The sequence below is a fragment of the Sapajus apella genome, unplaced genomic scaffold (assembly GCF_009761245.1).
Source record: "Sapajus apella isolate SASKATOON/1434 unplaced genomic scaffold, GSC_monkey_1.0 scaffold166, whole genome shotgun sequence".
Lineage (NCBI taxonomy): Eukaryota > Metazoa > Chordata > Mammalia > Primates > Cebidae > Sapajus > Sapajus apella.
Window position 1 is genome coordinate 633,603 of NW_022437106.1, and position 19,240 is coordinate 652,842.

Sequence of the window (19,240 nt, forward strand, 5' to 3'; positions counted from 1 at the left end):
TAGATTATTTCTATTGATCTATTTTCAAATTCACTTGCTCTTTCTTTCATTTTTAATCTTCTGCTAATCCCTTCCAGTAAAATTTTCACTTCATTTTTTTTATCTTTCAGCTCCAGAACTTCCATTTAATTTCTTTTTACAGTTATTTGTCTGCTGAGATGCTCCTTTCTATTCATTCATTGAGCGTACTTTAAGTTCTTAAATGGATTTATAATAACTGCTTTTAAAAATCTGTCTGGTAATTGCAACATCTGGGTCATCTAAGGGCCAGTTTCTACTGATTCTTAATATCTTCATATGGCTTATATCTTCCTATTTCTTCACATGCCTAGTGATTTTTAAAATTTTATACTGGACATTTGGATGATACATTGTAAAGTGTCTGGATTCTGTGATACTCCTCTAAAGAGTTATGAATTTTGTTCTGGTTGGAAGATAACTTGCCTGGCCTCTTCAAACTGTCAGCCTTCCAGTAAACAGAAACTGAAGTCTCATCTCAGTTCTTTTGGCTTCCAGTAGGATTTTTTTTTTTTTTTTCTGGTCAGACTCACTGAGGTCCCCCTATATAGTTTAGTCGTCAGTCAAGAATTTGGGAAGAGTTTATGCACAAATAATGAGGTTTGCCCCTTCTGAGTCTCCTTCTCTTTTAGGATTTCCCACTTCCCTGCCAGACTGAACTCTTTTTTGACACTCCAGGATATAAGGACTGAGAAGTACTCTCAGAATATTAATTTCAGCTACTGTATTCTTCAGCTCTACAATTTTCATTTGATTTTTTTTTTTTTTTTTTTTTTGACACAGGATCTCACTCTGTCACCCAGGCTAAAGTGTAGTGGCATGATAATGGCTCGCTGTAGCCTCAACTTCCTGGGCTCAAGTGATCCTCCTGCCTCAGCCTCCAGGGTTGCTAGAACTATAAGCACATGCCACCAGATCTGGCTTTTAACATTTATTTTATTTTATTTTATTTTTTGGAGATGGACTCTCCCTATGTTGCCCAGGCTTACCTTGAACTCCTAGCCTCCAAGCAATCTCCCCGCCTTAGCCTCCCAAAGTGCCGGGATTATAAGCATGAGTCACTGTGCCCAGTCCATTTGATTTTTAAAATAGATACTAGTATTCTGATGAAATTTTTCATCTTTCTTGTCTTCTTGATCATATTAATATTAACCATAATTTTAAAGTACCTATTTTATACATTCAGAATCTAGATTACTGTGGTCTGTTTCCATTGTCTACTTTTCTCCTATATTTCTGGCCATTTTTTCATTTCCTAGTATGCCTGGTAACTTTTTGTTGAAAGCCAAAATATTTTATGAAAAATTTTAAGAACTCTCAAGAAAGGATTTAATTGTCTTCTAGAAGGCAGATGGAATACAAATCAATCACTTTGCTCTAGGCGAAATGGGTTTTATTAATAGTATTTGTGAGGGCTGTTCAACTTCTGGTTCATCCTTATTCCTAGAGTATAGTTCTGTATAGCCTATCGGGGTCCCAGTGGAAAGCCTGGAGTGATCACCACGGATCCTGCGATTTACCACATCCTGAACTCCGACGTTTGTTTCCTTGTCTGCTTAGCTCACTGGCCTCTTATAAGCTGCTTCCCATTTAGTTTCTTGGCATCTCGTCCTGAACGCATGTAGCTTAGCAGTAAGCAAATGTTTCAGTAAGAAATGACAGAGAGACTTTCCCACCGTCTTGAATACGGGCCCTTCAAGTCCCTCACACTTTGAAAACCCCAAACTCCTACCTGTCTCCCGAGCTCAGTGAGACTGTGGAAAGCCCAGACCTCTGATTTCTCTTCAGCTTCTATTATGTTGCTCTGAGAATAAGCAGAAGACTCAAGGGGGGAAAACTAAGGTGAATGAGGGACTCATCTCAATTGTCTTCCCCCTGGGATCTTAACCTTACTATGTTTTTTCTACTTGGTTGTTTGATGATGACTTTAAACCAGCTTTTAATAATTTCCCACATTTAATAATTATTTTTGATAGTAGAATTAGACCAGTTCTATCTCATACAAGCAGGCACAAAATTTCTCCGTGTTAACCAGTTTTCGAGGAACTTCTTGCTAAATTTTAAGCGTGCCTGGTACACTCACAGTGATCAAAAAATATTTTCAATGATCATTTTGTGGTATTCATGAAAGAAGCGAACCAAAAGTATCAGCTTCCCAGGAGACAGCCATGAACATAATCCATCAGAGCCGTCATAACCAGTACTAACTGGTTTCCACATCAACAGTCTCAAAAGAAAAGTAATTGGTTGATAAAACAGAGAATCAGTTTTACTACCTTTACGCTATTCAATATCAAAAAATTCTTGAAAGAGCACAAAGGAAAATCTTTTATTACTCATTGACCTTACTAATACCAATATAAATGTCTTTAGCTTCAACATGGTAGCTTCCATTATTTATAGTTATATGTACTTTTAATCTGGGTTTGAGTCAACTTAAAAGATTCACATTAAAATCTTTGTATTGGCCAGACACAGTGGCTCATGCCTGTGATCCCAGACCTTTGGGAGGCTGAGTCAGGAAGATCACTTGAGGCCAGAAGTTCAAGACCAACCTGGGCAACATAGCAAAACCCAACCTCTACCAAAAAAAAAAAAATGATAAATTAAAAATAAAATTAGCCAATTGTGGTGGCATGCACCTGTAGTCCTAGCTACTTGGAAGGCTGAGGGGCCGAAGCAATGCTTGAACCCAGGAGTTCAAAGCTACAGTGAGCCATGATTGCATTGATTGCAACAGAGCAAGATCCAGTCTCTAATAAAAAGAAATAAATTTAAAAAGCTTTCTATTTATCTGAGTTGGTTAGCACTATTATATATAAGAACCAATAAAACTACTATTTAGTCATGAACAAAAAATTATTCTTTCACTAGTTAACTTTAAAGAAGAAAGCATAATTATATAATGGAGGATTTAGTAACTGACAGCCAATAACCTGCAACCTCAACTGGCTTTATCCTTTATCACCCAGTCTACACAATATTGCGCTCGTGATGTTTTATAAAGATATAAAAAATGACAAGATCCCCTGCCCCTTTTGTGCGGTCAGTACACAGCCCTTTTTAAAAGGGCACACGTGCACAAGTGTGTATGCGGAGATGTGTGTATACACCAATATACATACGAACCAACTCTTTTTCATATAATCTCTTAATAAGTAACCTACATGTCCAATAGAAAGCACTTATTTCATGCTAGTTCCTTCTAATTTGGTCTGCACCAAAATTGCTCAGAAGTTATGGTAATATGTTCAACCAAGGACTCAGAACATATGGTGATGAATTATCTATTAGCCCTTTACTAAAAGGGGTACTTTCCCAACTGAGAAGTATCTGTATGACATGTACATTTTAATATCACTGATGAGAGTGAAAGGAGGGAAACAAACAAGGAGACAGGAAGCAGAGAAAAGTAAAATAATGCTTCAAAAGAGGTTTTTGGTTTTGTTTTTTTGGTAGACTCACCCTGTGTGGTTGTCTTGAAAATTTTATCATCCATCTGAATAATACTGTCTTGTGCTGGTTTCTGATAGGCCTTGTTGATTACAGTCTCCTTCACTGGGTCAAATATTTTGAATGAAGAAGAGAGATAGAGTGTTTCTACAGAGGCCTGGTTATGGAAAGTAGAATCTGGCTGTGATATCCTTAAGTTGGGGCTGATAAACTCCTCTTTACTTGACGACCAATATGCTGGTAAAATTGTCAATGTTTTAAGACCTTCTGCAGCTGATTGCTTTTCTAAAGGTGCTTCCAAGAGGTTTTCTGTTAGAGTATTTGTAAGGGTACCATCTGATCTCTTGTCCAAACTCACATCTGTCTGCAGAGATGGACTATTTCCTGAGAGAGTAGGCACAGCATCTATAATATCACAAATGAGAACTATAATCAAAAAATAAAACTGAAAATATTCTATTTCAGATCTGTTGCAATTTTAATAAATAGGATTTCTTAATGTCATAACAGAATTCTTTCCTATTTAGCCCTCTGCTTTCTTACTATGCTTCTATATTCTGCCTATTTAAAGTACACCCAGGCTATAATTGACGACTTAGTCATTTTGGTAGCTGCCTTCTCCCTCTCTCCTCACTGAAGCACAAAGCAAGGAAAGCTTCAAATAACTTGTCTTTAAATATTTCTCCCTTCACCCACTTATCTGTCGCTGAAACCACCATATTTTTAGTACTTTCCAACTTTCATCTTTTTTACAAGATAAACTAGGGAAAATATGCTACATCATACTGGTCTGTCCCTACAGAACCCTTAGCTACAAAAAAAAAAAAAAAAAAAAAAAGCTTTCTTCCCCAAAATAAAGAATGTCTTCTTCCACTCAGTTCCTATATACAAGGCACATTAAAGAAACTCAGTGCTTTAGGTAGCAGCTTAATTTTAACAAATGCTTTGTCTGTGTGGAAGAAAGAAAACAATCTTCCAGAGCTGCCCTGTAAATTCCACTGGGTTGGAGGTCTTTGTCCATTCTAGTGGTTAATATCTCTCAAGTACCTAGAATAGTCCCTCAAATATAACAGACCGTATTTATTACAAACAGAAGACACTGACGGAATTATAAAAAACAGAATTAAGGTGGGCCTGATCTAGGAATGTCTGCTGAATCTATGCATTGTAGACCTGGTCCAAGTTTCTGCCCTGTAACAGCTCCATCTGAACCAGGATATGAAAAGAAAGACTGTCATCTTTATGAGGTTGTGTTCACGAAATGAGAAGCATAATGAGGTAGAAGAGGGCCAAAGGAAGAGGGTATCTTTTGAAGCTCCCGAAAGAGAAGAGGACACAGAAACTGGGTGATTCACTATCGAGTGATTACACATCACAATGCATGTCATAAAATACTTCAGAATGCGCATTTATATGCCATCCTCATCACTTTAGGCTTTGAGTTATTAAAGAAAAGAAACTTTTCTTTGTCTCTAAAAACCTTCCTTTTCATTTTCATCCGCAGTTGGAGGTTAGCCTTAGCAAAAAAGCTGCTGGTATATAACACAGAATTAGACAGTTCAAGAAACTTATATTGCTAGCTCCACCAGAAATTCCATTTTTCCTGCATCCTCTCATCTTTTAAAACTCCTCTCTCATCTTTTAAAACTCAATTCAAGTATCACTTTCTCTTTAAGGCTTGCCCTGACCTTCTTTCCTCACCTTATCCCATTGTCTATCTTCACATGTCCTGTTTGAAGCTCTGTGAGTAATTATAACACTTCAAATCTCATTTATTACAAGTCCTGACCCCTACCTGACTAAAGTCTCCTTGAGGAGACCTTACAAGGAGACATCTTCGTGTCCCAGCACCTCACAGTGCCATTCCCAGAGGACAGATTCAATGAACGCTCATTGGGTGCAAGGGAAACTGAAGCACAAAGATAAAAGAAAAAGGAATGCCTTCATTTTTCTTAACTGAATATAGTTTAACTGCTTAATAATGATTAAAGGAAATAGGTAGATGAAAAGAACCTCTCAAAATATTCCTAATTTGCATATAACCGAATTGTATTTACATGATTGAAAGTCTGTTAAACATACTAATATAAGCCAGGCGCAGTGCCTGTAGTCCCAGCTGTTGGGATGCTGAGGTGGGAAAATCACTTGAGCCCAGGAGTTTGAGACCAGCCTGGGCAACACTGTGAAACCCCATTTCTATAAAAAAACAAAAACAAAACCCAAATGAATATGTTTCTAGTAGAATACTAGATTACTAGATTCATGGTTTTTCAAAGTAACTGTATATATCACCACATTTACATCAAAGCATTCCTTAAAAGTGAATTTTAGTTAAATATTTTTCCACTGACTTTCATTTTACATGTAAGAAAAACAGGACAAAAATGTCTTGCTCTATATGTAACAAGATTATCTTAACATGTAGCAATATTAAACTAGGACATTTCAGAATGACCAGAACTTTCTGATGAAAATATTCACAACAGTTAATCTAAATCTCAAAATTGGGATGCATAAAATTGCCTATATGGCTGCCATTTTAAGGTTTAGTACAAAAGTTTAAAATTAAACAAATAAATCCTTAAAATTCAATGAAGCAAACCAGACAGAAGTCATTCCATTTCTATCTACCGCCTTTCTGAATAGCCAGGAAGAACAGGCTGCAATCTTTTGGTTGCTTGGACTTTTGCTAAACTTGCTAACTTTTTAAATGAATCAAATACTCTGACATAGAAGAAGAAACCAAAGGAAAAATAATGATTTTAAATGCATAGTACATTATTTCAAAGAGAAAAATGTTTACTTACACAGAAAGCGACAGTCCTGAAGATTCTAGAAAGCAAGTTGTACCAGAATTTTCTTCCATTAGCCTTTGTCCACGCCTGCTGTCTATGCAAGGCACCAAATTAATCCTCTCCAATTCAATCACTACTTTATATTTTATATTGGAAAATCCTTCAAAAACTCCCTCTTCTGTCAGCAACAAAGTCCAAATTCCTTGGGGTTCAAAGGCCCTCCATTGCTTTCTTTCTATTGCGACTCAACAGGAAACAAACCCTCCATCAGGCCATTCTCTCACTCCATATGCCACATGCATTCAGGTCCCTTTAGCTTCATTCTCCATGTTAATGCGGGGCTCTTGACCATCACCACTGATTTCCCACCCTGCACTCCGACACTGGAATACCCTCCTCTTCTCCACCTATTTAAATCCTATTAAACTCTACTATTCCTCAAATAATTACTAATTCTGGAAGCTATTTCCAATCATGCCTACCACTCTATCTTAATCCTTCCCTTTTCTGAGGTAATATTTCTATAAACTCATTTTTCACAAGTATATGCTATTTAGTGCCTATCATGTATTAATATTAAGTTCCTGCATTTTGCCTTTATAACCTGCATCATGCTTGTGCATATAGGAGGTGTACAAATGCTTGTTAAGCTATATCTTAATTTATAAATTATTTAACATCAACTTTATATGTTGATTTTGTGTGTAACATTGTATACTGTATTTGAAGCCTAAAAATAGGAATGGTCAATCATTGTTGAAATAATCGTTAGTACCTCCTGTTTGCACTGGACTGTGTTGGACTCAGGAGACAAGCATACGTGGAAGTCACAGCTCTAATGTCAATGAACTTGAGATCAAGTATGCATTACGTATACATAGATATACACACACATACTTGTGTATATGTACACATATACACGCGGTATATGTATGAGAAACACATAAAAATAATAAGTTACCAGTTCAGTTTCACAGTGTCTAGAAAATTGTAGCTTCCCAATAAATGAATGAACATGAATATATTTGCTCAACAGCAATTTGAAGACATTTTAGTTTGAACACCCCAAAAAGCATATTTGGATGCAAGTAATTTGGCCAGCGAATTGAAGAAGTACAAATGAGGGACTGGGAGAGTTAAAGAAGAGTCAAAGGTCAATGGACAGTCTATTGACGAGCAAGTTACAGTTGTGGGAAAATGTGGCCAGTCCTGCTGGGTGCTTCAGAATTGTCCCACTAGGGATGAGAAGGTGGAATATTTTTTCAATGACTTATCCTCACCTGTTGAGGGTCGACCCTGGGCATTAAATCCCTGCAACTTCCAGGCTGCCCTGCACTTAGGATGAACACGTCTAAGGGCCCCAGAGAAAGCTCCTGGGTGGAGAAGAGAGATACAGGTACTCTCAGTGTATATGGGAACTGGTCACCAAGGCTGCAGTAGTATTCAGAGGAACGCCAAGAGAATACGGGATGGGGGATCAACAGTACCAGCGACAAAATGTAATCACTATTCCCTCCTTCCTCAAAACCCACCAAAATGACAGAAGTGGAATAAAAAGGCATCAACCAGAAGGAGAAATAGAAGAGAGGACAACAAAATATAAGAAATGTAAGCAAATTTTTTGGAAAGGAAATGTCTGTGGAGGAGTAGAAGCAGCAAAACCTAAATGCCTGTAGAGGGGAAAGCCAACATGATGGAAACCAATTCTCACAAAGTAACTCCAGAAAGTTTTAGGATTTGGGGACTGGGTATCGTCGAGGTCTGAGAACTTCATCGCTTTGTTTTAGGGAGAACATCTTCTTTCTAAGATAGTTGTATCTTGTTAGGTAGAAAAAGAGGGCTGTTTTTGTTGCTTGGAAATTCAAGTATGTGTAGAATGTGTATGATGCTGAGTAGGCAATGGACGGGCGGTGGCAGCCGCCGAGCTACTGGGTCAGCCTCACACTCACACCCTCCTATACTCTTGCTTTGTGATGCTGGAGCTGGGACATCACATACCATGTTTATACTTTGCCAGTTAGCTTTTTGTTAGGTTCTGCCCACAAGAGGTGCTAGAGGGAGATTGGAAGGTTAGAGCAGGAAGAGAGGAGTTGCACTTTCCTGTTTGTCCTCTGCTCCTGACGACAATACCCTGGCAATGCTTCCCCACTCCATCAGTGGAGAAGATGGAAAGAATGTGTTCTTTCCAGTTTGCGGTTTTCAATACTTGTAGAAGCAGCCCTATCATGCTCTCTTAATAACATTAGCACCAGCCAGCCAGCACCCCTCCTAAGAGGCCTGGGTCACTACCCCAGAGAGCCCCTTCACCAAGCTTCTAAATTTTAATACCTCCTCCAGCATTAGGGCTGGTGACTTGTCCCTGCAGTTTCTACCTTCATGATATCTTGGTACAGGCTGAGTATCCCTTATCTGAAATGCTTGGGACCAGAAGTGTTTTGGATTTTGGACTTTTTCAGACTTTGGAATATTTAAATTATACTACTAGCTGACCATCCCTAATCTGAAATTCCAAATCTGAAATGCTCCACTTAGTGTTTCTTTGAGCATGACATTTGAACATCATGTAGTGCTAAAAAAATTTTGGATTTTGGAGCATTTTGGATTTTCAGATTAGGTGTGCTTAACCTGTGCTCTATTTTTTTTTTTTTTTTTTGCGTTTTCAGTTTTTAATACTTAACGTTTTTATATTACATTCTCTCTATTGTATCGTATTTTTGAAATAATGGCAGAGGAGTTTCAAGTGGACCAACTCTCTTGTAGATAACAGCCAAAAAATTAGGAAATATAAAGAATGTTAATTTTTTAAAAATAAAATATATGTAACTGTTTAGAAAAATGTAACAATATGTGTGGTGTGTTGTAACAAATGTAAATATCGTTTATATGACTATTGCAGCAGTCCCCAAGTTTTTGGCACCAGGGACTGGCTTTGTGGAAGACAATTTTTCCACAGAACAGGGTGTGGGGGGATGGTTTTGGGATGAAACTGTTTTACCTCAGATCATGCATCATTAGGTTCTCATAAAGAGCATGCAACCTAGATCCCTCGCATGCGCAGTTCATAATAGGGTGCTCCTATGAGAATCCAGTGCCGCTGCTGATCTGACAGGAGGTGAAACTCAGGTGGTCATTCTAGCTCACCTGCTTCTCATCTCCTACTATGAGGCCCAGTTCCTAACAGGACACAGACTGGAACCAGGCCAAGGCCCAGGGGTTGGGGATCCCTGGACTATAGCATAAATGATGAGATGGTAAATATGGTTGCAATATTCTTATATATTACATGCAGTGGTGATACAATATTAACTCTAAATAGACTGTGAATACTTAATGGTGTATAATTTAATCCCTAGGTATAACTACCAAGGCTAATAGATAAAGTGGAATTTGAAAAATTATTGAATTAGCTCAAAAGACGGAAGGTAGGTAGGAACAGAGGAACGAAACACAGATGAAACAAGGAGAAAGTAATAGAAAAAATAATAGATGTAAAGTCAGTCATTTCAGTAATCACAGTAAATGCAATTAACAGGCACAAATTTTCAGACTGGATAAAAAAGATCTAATTATATACTGTATACAAGAGACACCCTGTAAAAACAAAATATTGACAAATATTAAGTACAAGGATGTCTTAGACCCTATTATAAGCCCTGGAAATACAGGGGTAAACAAATTTATTATTTATAACTTCTTATATGTTTACAGGACTGTCACCTGTAGGGTACTGCAAACCCCTCAGCTCACAGATCCTGTTTAACTTGTTCAACCCTTAGGAAACTAGCAGAGTATACCTGCAGTCAACTGATAGGTGTGTGTTCAATGAATCATAAGCTGAATGACTTGGTCATTAAAAGAGACCTAACTGTAGAAAAAGGAGAACGTTTATTTAGTCCCTTTGATCCCAGAGATCAAGTGACTGCTCAGGATCACACAATGATTAAAGAGCAGAACCAGAACTAGAATCCCAGATTCCTGAACCCCAAGTCAATGTTGTTTACGAGGGCAATAAAAGAAGGAATAAAAAAGTATGGGAGAACCAGCTGCCCCAGGTTTTTCTTTACAAACAATTCTAACAGCTTGATGTGTACATGTTCGTAACCGTAAAGCGACTCGATTTTCCCTCGGGCTCACTCCATTTGTCCCTGGTGCTGCTCTTGGAGGTAAGGGACTGCGGGAAAGGGAACAGAGTCGAGTCAGCACCCAGCTGTCTTGTGTATCTGTGCTGCTTGCCTTCTCCCCGGAAGACAGCTTTGGGGTAGATGTTTTCTTGAATATATATAATGCAGCATTTGTGGAAACTTTTCCGAAGTCCACAGGAACTTGCGGAGATTTGATGGAGAACTGCAATGAATACTGTCTTTTTTTTTTTTTTTTTTTAAGGGGTGGGGAGGCAGGGTCTCATTCTGTCACCCAGGCTGGAGTGCAGTGGCGCAATCATGGCTTACAGCAGCCTGGCCCTCCCTGGCTACCACCTCAGCCTCTGAAGTCGCTGGGACCCCAGGCACATGCCACCACATCTAGGTTAATTTTTTTTTAATTAGTTGTAGAGACAAGGTCTTGCTATGTTGCCCAGGTAGTCTTGAACTCCTGGGCTCAAGTGATCTATCCACCTCAGCTTTCAAAAGTGCTGGGATTACTGGCACGAGCCACTACACCCAGCTGAATACTGTCTTTGTATGTTTGAACACAAACATGTAAGTGTAAACTCTGTAAACACTAAACCAATTGTTTCATGAAGGCTTCTCAACCTTTTCTGGGAGAGAATTTCTCTGAATTCCACTGGAAAGGCTTTCTCTGAATTTCACTGAAAGACTTCCTGTCTTTCGGCTAGTGAGAGTTTAAGGAAAGGCAGAGAGGAATACCGGTGAATTAATGTGGTTGGCTTGCTTTATCTGCTTTCTCATTTTCTTTCCATTTGAACCTGAATGTCAAAGAGCTTTGTTCTTGGGAATCTATCCAGCTGGCTCCTAGACAGGAAGCCCAGTAATGAATTATGAGACTATACCCAGTATTCTTTATCATACAGTGCTTTTATACCTGCCAATATACTTGATTGATGCAAAATAGGACTCTGCCACATGAATCTCATAAAAGCTGGCTTGATTATTCCTGACAGCTATCTTTTGAGTATTCTTTAGTTCATTCCCTATGTAAGACATCAGGCTGCAAATTTAGACTATCATGAAAATGACCGAAGTAAGAAAAACAACAAAACACCTCCATGCTTTGAGCCTAAGGACAAAAGAGAATAGCTAAGCTGTTAAAGTAACTAAGAATATTTTTACCAGTTTGCAGACGATGATGAAATCTGTTGAAAGAGAACTTCAGATTTGCTTCTGAGTTAAGAGATTTTGTGTATAGATAGGAACATTCCACACTGCTACCTCTTTTTCATTTTGCAATAATCACACTGCCTTGTTTCAGGTATTACAATCACTGGTGTATTATTTTGTATTCATTATTGTGAATCTAGTAGTGGAGTTATATTCCAACAAAGTTATTGCTATGATGTTGCCCTTGTTCTGATACATAGTATCCAATTACAGCCACAAAGCAGAGAGCTGGCAAGCTCGACAAAAGATGGATGCCAAAATATGTCTTTCTGTAGTTAAAATATGTGTAACTGAAGGAGATTCTACTTTAGTAATTAAGTCAATCAGAGGAAATAGGATCTGAAGGTAACAATAAGGCCATTTTGCTAAGAGGCCACAGTTATAAATTATTAATATAGAGGGAGGATTTAAATTGCTTACTAAATTCATTGCTTTAAAAGACAAGGCACTAAATTGAAATGAATATTACATGTGCAACTTAAATAACATGCTTGACATGAAAATTTTCATATATTTTTTTCTTACAGTACATGCATAAAACCCTAAATAATCATAACAAGTTAGAATAGCAATAATCTCCCTATGATGTGACTGTGTGTGTATACACAGTTGTACGTCCTGAGAATTTCATCATATACTGTTACATATAATTGTAGTCTATATTACACTCAAGGATTAAAATAAGAAAACACATTTTTAAAACACAGCCATGAAATATGGCAAGTATGTTTACTACTACCTCAATATAAATGTGATATAATGGTTTAATTTCTCATGGATGAATACAGAGCAGGACACACGAAAAGGTGTGTCTTTTTTCATGTAACTTGCTGCTTCTATAAAGGTGCCTTTTTAAAAAATAAATGCTTTAAGTGGGTCAGCTAAAGACTTTCATGCCATTAAAATGGATTATAATGAATGGATTATAAAACAGGTACAGGGTGCTCATTATTAAATTTTATACCATAGTTAAGGTTCCACCAATTATAAAAACCACAATTTCCCTTAATAGATTATAGTTATAGAAATGAAAGCTGAAAATGTCTTTGTGAAGCTGGCGATCCTTATCTATTGCAGCGCTTCCTGTCAGCTAGTGAGAGTTTAAACAGAACCTGCTCTCTGGCATCTGGATGCTCTCCCTGCTCTATAGAACATGCCAGGCTGAACAAGATGAGCAGGTGCATGGGGACACAAGAGTGTGTGACCATCAGGCCAACCCCTAAAATGACAATAAAACCCTACAGGTGATTATAGAAGAGTAAAAATTTAAGCTAAATTGGGTCAGAGGTTTAATTCTGACATGAATTAAATTTATGAAATGCTTGAAATGGTGCCTGGCACATAGTAATCTCTAGTCATGGTTACTGGTATCATGAAACAGTCTGGAGAAGTGAGATTACAAGGAGCTCCTGCCATGGCCCTGACTTAAAGTGAATGAGAATGTGAACACACCAGGTGCTTTTCCTTCCCCAGTGTCTACTATTGTATTTACGAACTGCAAGCCTGATGCATTCTCTTGAACCTGCCAATGCTTGGAAGCGGGGTATTTGAGATCAAGAGAACTAGTATACTATGTAAATAGGACAGTGATATGAAGAACTATAACTCTTAGACATATTCCCTATTAAATAGACCACTAATACACTTTTAAACTTCAACACACAGTTAAAATTAGTGTCTGCAACACTGAAACAAAGCTTTAAATATCATTTAGGTCATAAATTCAGATAAAATATTATTTCTTGTGAAACATAAATGTTCTATTATTCAAAATAAGCAAAAAAGACACCTACTAAAACCTTAAATATTACAGTATACCAGAGAACATGCCCCTTTGGAAACACCTTACTGAATACCTAAGATGACAAATACCATTTCTCTTCTCCCAGACAGAGGCAGTTGTATGGTCCTTGTTCTTACAGCTCTTTGCTTATATTTTTATAATATGGCTTACAAGACTATATTATAATTTAGCTACTCGTGTTTCTCTTAGTCTTTTTTTTTTTTGAGATGGAGTTTTGCTCTTGGTGCCCAAGCTGGAGTGCAATGGCGCGCTGTTGGCTCTCTGCAACCTCCGCCTCCAGGGTTCAAGCAATTCTCTGGCCTCAGCCTCCTGAGTAGCTGGGATTACAGGTGTGCACCACCACGCCTGGCTAATTTTTTGTATTTTTATTAGAAACAGGGTTTCACCATGTTGGTCAGGCTGGTCTTGAACTCCTGACCTCAGGTGATCCGCCCGCCTCGGCCTCCGAAAGTGCTGGGATTACAGGTGTGAGCCACTGTGATGGCCCCTCTCTTACTCTTCTTATTCCCATGTCTTCCACATATTTTCATTCATGTAACAAATATTTTGAGGACAGACCATGTACTACAAAAGTGCCCAAGAATACAAAAGCCAGAATAATCAGACCAGTGAAGTCTTTAAACCTTAAAAGTTTTAAACACAGAAGATAAAATACACATATACTTAATGTGGTTAGAGAAATAAAATATTTCTGAAAGATGTGCAAGGTATAAGCAATTATAAAAACAAAACCAAGCAGATTTGACAAAGATCCAAATAGAACTTCTAAAAATGAAAAATAACAACTGGAATTTTAAAATAAATTGGTGAAAAAAAAAAGGAAGGTGTAAAACCCACTGGCAAAATTAAGTACATGGACAAGCCAGAATACTCTAATACTGTAACTGTGTTGTGAAATCCACTTCTGACTCTAATATAATCCCCAAAGACAAATCTATCAAAAACAATAATAGCTATAGCAACCTGCTAAGAGATGGGTAATATAAAATATATAAATTGAGAGAACCAAAATGCAAAATGTGTGTGGGGGGGATAAAGTTAAAGTACAGAAGTTTGTTTTTTTTTTTTTTTTCGTTTTCTTTGTTTCTATTATTCTTTTTGTGATCTAAAATAAGTTGTCATCTCTTTAACATAGCTTGCTATATCTATAAGATGGGTTTTTTTTTTTTTTTTTGGTAAGCCTCATGGTAACCACAAGGTAAAAACCTGTAATAGATTCACTTAAAATGAGAAGTAATGAATTAATACATACTACCAGAGAAAATCACTTAACCACAAAGGAAGATAGAAAGAAAGAAGTCACAAAAGAACCAGAAAGCAAGCAACAAAATAGAAGTAGTAAGTCCTTACTTAACAATAATAATACTGTGAGAGCTGGGCATGGTAGCTCATGCCTAGAACTCCAAGACTTTGGGAGGCCAAGCCAGGTGAATCACTTGAGGTCAGGAGTTCGAGAGCAGCCTAACCAACATAGTGAAACTCTGTCTCTACTAAAAATACAAAAAAGATTAGTTGGGTGTTGTGGCATGCACCTGTAGTCTCAGCTACCCTGGAGGCTGGCCTCATAGAATGAATTTGGAAATATTCTCTCCTCTTCAGTTTTTTTGAAGATTTTGAGTAGAGTTGCTATCAGATCTTTCTAAAATGTTTATGATAGCAAAGACCTGGAACCAACCCAAATGCCCATCAATGACAGACTGGACAAAGAAAATGTGGCACATATACACCATGGAATACTATGCAGCCATAAAAAATGACGAGTTCATGTCCTTTGTAGAGACAAGGATGAGTCTAGAAACCATCATTCTCAGCAAACTGACACAAGAACAGAAAGCCAAACACTGCATGTTTTCACTCATAGGTGGGTGATGAACAGTGAGAACACTTAGGCACAGGGAAGAGAACAACACTCACTGGGCTAGGTGGGGAGGGATGGAGGGGAGGGGAGGGACAGCAGGGGTGCGGGGAGGATGGGAAAGGATAATACCGGGAGAAATACCTGAAGGTAGGGGACGCTGGGGCTGGGGATGGAGACAGCAAACCACCATGGCATGTATGTACCTATGCAACAATTCTGCAGGATGCAGGATGTGCACATGTAGTCCAGAGCCCAAAGTACAATAAAAAAGAAAAAAAAGAAAACTACAGGTAAATATCACTAATGAATATAGATGCAAAAATTCTTAACAAAATACTAGTAAACCCAATTCAGCAACACATTAAAAAGATCATTCACCATAAGTGAGGTTCATCTCAGGGATGCAAGGATGATTCAGCATACATAAATCAGTAAACATGATGCACCACATCAACAGAACCAAGAACAAAAACCGTATTATCATTTCAATCAATAGATGCAGAAAAAGTATTCAACAACATTTAACATCCTTGGAACATACTCAACGTAATAAAGGCCATATATGACAAACCCACAGCTAACGTTGTACTGAACAGGGAAGAGTTGAAGGCCTTACCTCTAAGATCTGGAACAAGATAAGGATGCCTACTTTCACCACTTTTATTCAATGTAGTATTGGAAGTCCTGGCCAGAGCAATTAGGTAACAGAAGAAATAAAGCGCATCCAAATTGGAAAGAAGTCAAATTAGCCTTGTTTGCAGATGACATGCTCTTATCCCAAAGACTCCACAAAAAAAATTGTTAGAACTGATTAACAAATTTAGTAACGCTGGAGGATGCAAAATCAACATACGCAATTCAGTAGCACGTCTATATGCTAACAATGAGCAATCTGAAAAAGAAATCATAAAAGCAACCCCATTTACAATAGCTACAAGGAATATAACATACCTAGGAATAAATTTAACTAAAAAGTAAAAGATTTATATAAGAAAAACCATAAAGCACCGATGAAAGAAATTGAAGAGGACATAAATTGGAAAGATTTTTCAATGCTCAATGACAATAGTACCAAAAGCAATTTACGGATTCAATGAAATCCCTATCAAAATACCAATGACATTCTTCACAGAAGTAGGAAAAGAATCCTAAAATTTATGTGGCATCACAAGAGACCCTGAATAGCCAAAGAAGTCCTGAGAAGAAAAAAAATAAAGCTGAAGGCATCACACTGCCTCACTTCAAAATTTATTGCAAAACTAGAGTAACCAAATCAATGTGAATAAAAAACCAGATGCACAGACCAATGGAACAGAAGAGAGAACCCAGATATAAATCCACATATTTACAGCCGGCTCATTTTTGGCTGTAAAATGCGCCAGGAACACACAATGGGGAGAGGACAGTTTCTCTTCAATAAGTGGTGCTGGGAAAACTGGATAATTATTGGAAAAGAATGAAATTAGATCCCTATCTCTCACCACACATAAAAATCGAATGGAAACGGATTGAGGACTTAAGTCTAAGTTCTGAAATTATGAAACTACTGAGGAAAACACAGGGGAAACACTCTAGGACATGGGCCTGGGCAAAGATGTTTTGTGTTAAGACCTCAAAAGCACAGGCAAGCAAAGCAAATACAGACAGATAGGATCACATCAAGCTAGAAAGCTTCTGCACAGCAAAGGAAACAGCAAAATGAAGAGGCAACCCACAGAATGGGGCAAAATATTTGCAAACTACTCATCTGACAAGGGATTAATAACCAGAATATATTATGAGCTCAAACAACTCATTAGCAAAAAAAAAAAAAAAAAATCTGATTAAAAATGGGCAAAAGATCTGAATAAACATTTCTCAAACGAAGACGTACAAATGCCCAACAGGTATATGAAAAAAAGTTCAACATCACTAAACATTTGAGAAATGTAAGTCAAAACTACAATAAGATACAAGCTCACCCCAGGTAAAATGGCTTTTATCCAAAACAGGTAATAATGAATGCTAGTGAGAATGTAGACAAAGAGTATCTGTCATATACTGTTGGTGGGAATGTAAAATAGTACAGCCACTATGGAGAACAGTATGGAGGTTCCTCAACAAATTAAAAACAAATCTACCATATGGTCCAGCAATTCTACCATTGGGTACATAACCGAAAGAAAGGAAATCAATACATCAAAATGATATCTGCATGCCCATGTTAATTGCAGCACTATTCACAACAGCCAACATATAGAATCAACCTAAGAGCCTACCAATGATGAATCAACAAAGAAAATGTGTTGTGTGTGTGTACATATATATGTATATAAGCACACACACACACACACAATAGAATATTCAGCCATAAAGGAGAATGAAATCTTGTCATTTGCAGCAACATGGATGGAACTGTAGGTCATTGTTTTACATCAAATAAGCTGGGTACAGAAACACAAATATCTCATGTTCTCACTCACATGTGGGAACTAAAAAAGTGGATCTCGTGAAGATGGAGAGTAGAGTGGAAGTTGCCAGGGCAGGGAAGGGTAGAGGGGGAATGCAGGGAAGCTGATTAATGGGTACGAATATGTATAGTTTGATAGAATAAATAAGACCTCATGTTATATAGATCAGTAGACCGACTATAATTTACAATAATCTATTGTATATTTCAAAATAACTAGAAGAAAAGAATTCAAATGGTTCTAGCATAAAGGAAAGTATTTGAGGTTATGGATATCCCAAGGACCCTGATTTGATTTTTACAAATTATATAAATCTATCAAATTATCACCTGTGCCTTGAAACTATGCACATTTATTATGTATCAATTAAAAAATAAAATGGTTGATTGAAACAGATTAACCCCAGTTGAAGAGGAAATTGTGAACTGAAAGATAGGTACAAAGAAATGATTCAAGAGTACAGCACAGAGCTCAAAGAGAAAATATGGAAGTCGGATTAGAAATGCTGATGGAGTGAGGTCTAACACCACATGTAATCAGAGTGCCAGCCCTCCACAAGTCGGAATACCTGCCCCATTCCACGTCAGCCACTCCGTACTTGAAAGGTTCCCCGACCTATCCGGTGCCATCTCACCTCTGTGCTTTCAAGCTGGCTGCTCTCTTTTCTTTCTTTCCCTTCCCTTATCTGGAAGTCGACTTTGATCTGCTTTGATCTTGCCCCACACCCTCTGAGCTCAGCTCCTCTAGGGTGTTGGAACAGAGGGTGGAGAGCAAGAGAGACAACTCGCTCTCTTTTTCATCTGGCCACGGTTATAGCCACCTTTGTGTTGGTTGTTGCTGCGTCTTTGGCTAATGTAGCCATCCATGCCGTCTGCATGGCGGGTCCAAATGCTGGCCTTCTCATATAAATGTGACAGTTTTTTAGGGTTCCTTGGAAAGCCTCCTAACTTCCCAGTTCCCAAATGTGACACATCCAAGCCTGGTTCAACTAATTCAACTTATTCCAACCCCCTCCCCAATTTTCAATCTTTGCATCTAGCAACTTGGGACTGGGTGACTGACCACTGCTGGAGGAAATTCACATCATTTCACGGTATCTTAAGTTATCTGGGGCCTCAGGAGTGCCCATAAATCCTTTGGCTCAGCCTTGGTTCTTTGATTTCTCTCAAAGACAGCTCTAAACCCTCTCTGCTCATCTCAACTACTTTTGTCAACTTGACCTTTCCCTCTTCACTTTTAGTAGATGACCTTCTTTCCTATTTATCAAGAAAAGAGAGGCTTTTAAACCGATCCACTTCAGTTTCTCATCCTCCTGCTTATAAACTGAACCACGTCCACAGAATTCCTTCCCTTCAGACCTGAGGTTCAGAAACCTCCTTTCTACCCAGGCCTGTCCTGCCATCTGTCACAGAAACACCCACTTAAGTCCGTTCTATTCTGTCTTCAACTTTGTCTCGTTAGCTTTCTCCCTGCAGCTCACAGAGGTGCCTGGTCTCTTTTATTTTCTCCCATATTTATTAAGGTAC

The 19,240-nt window shown here is 38.0% G+C and overlaps 1 protein-coding gene across 1 annotated transcript in view; it reads right to left on the reverse strand.

Annotated features, from left to right (window-relative positions):
- Positions 1-19,240, reverse strand: part of ENTHD1 (ENTH domain containing 1) — a 120,035-nt gene that overhangs the window by 18,525 nt on the left and 82,270 nt on the right. Inside the window, exon 5 of the mRNA XM_032267149.1 lies at positions 3,484-3,876. Coding sequence (XP_032123040.1) covers positions 3,484-3,876 — 393 coding nt within the window. The remainder of the gene's footprint in view (positions 1-3,483; positions 3,877-19,240) is intronic.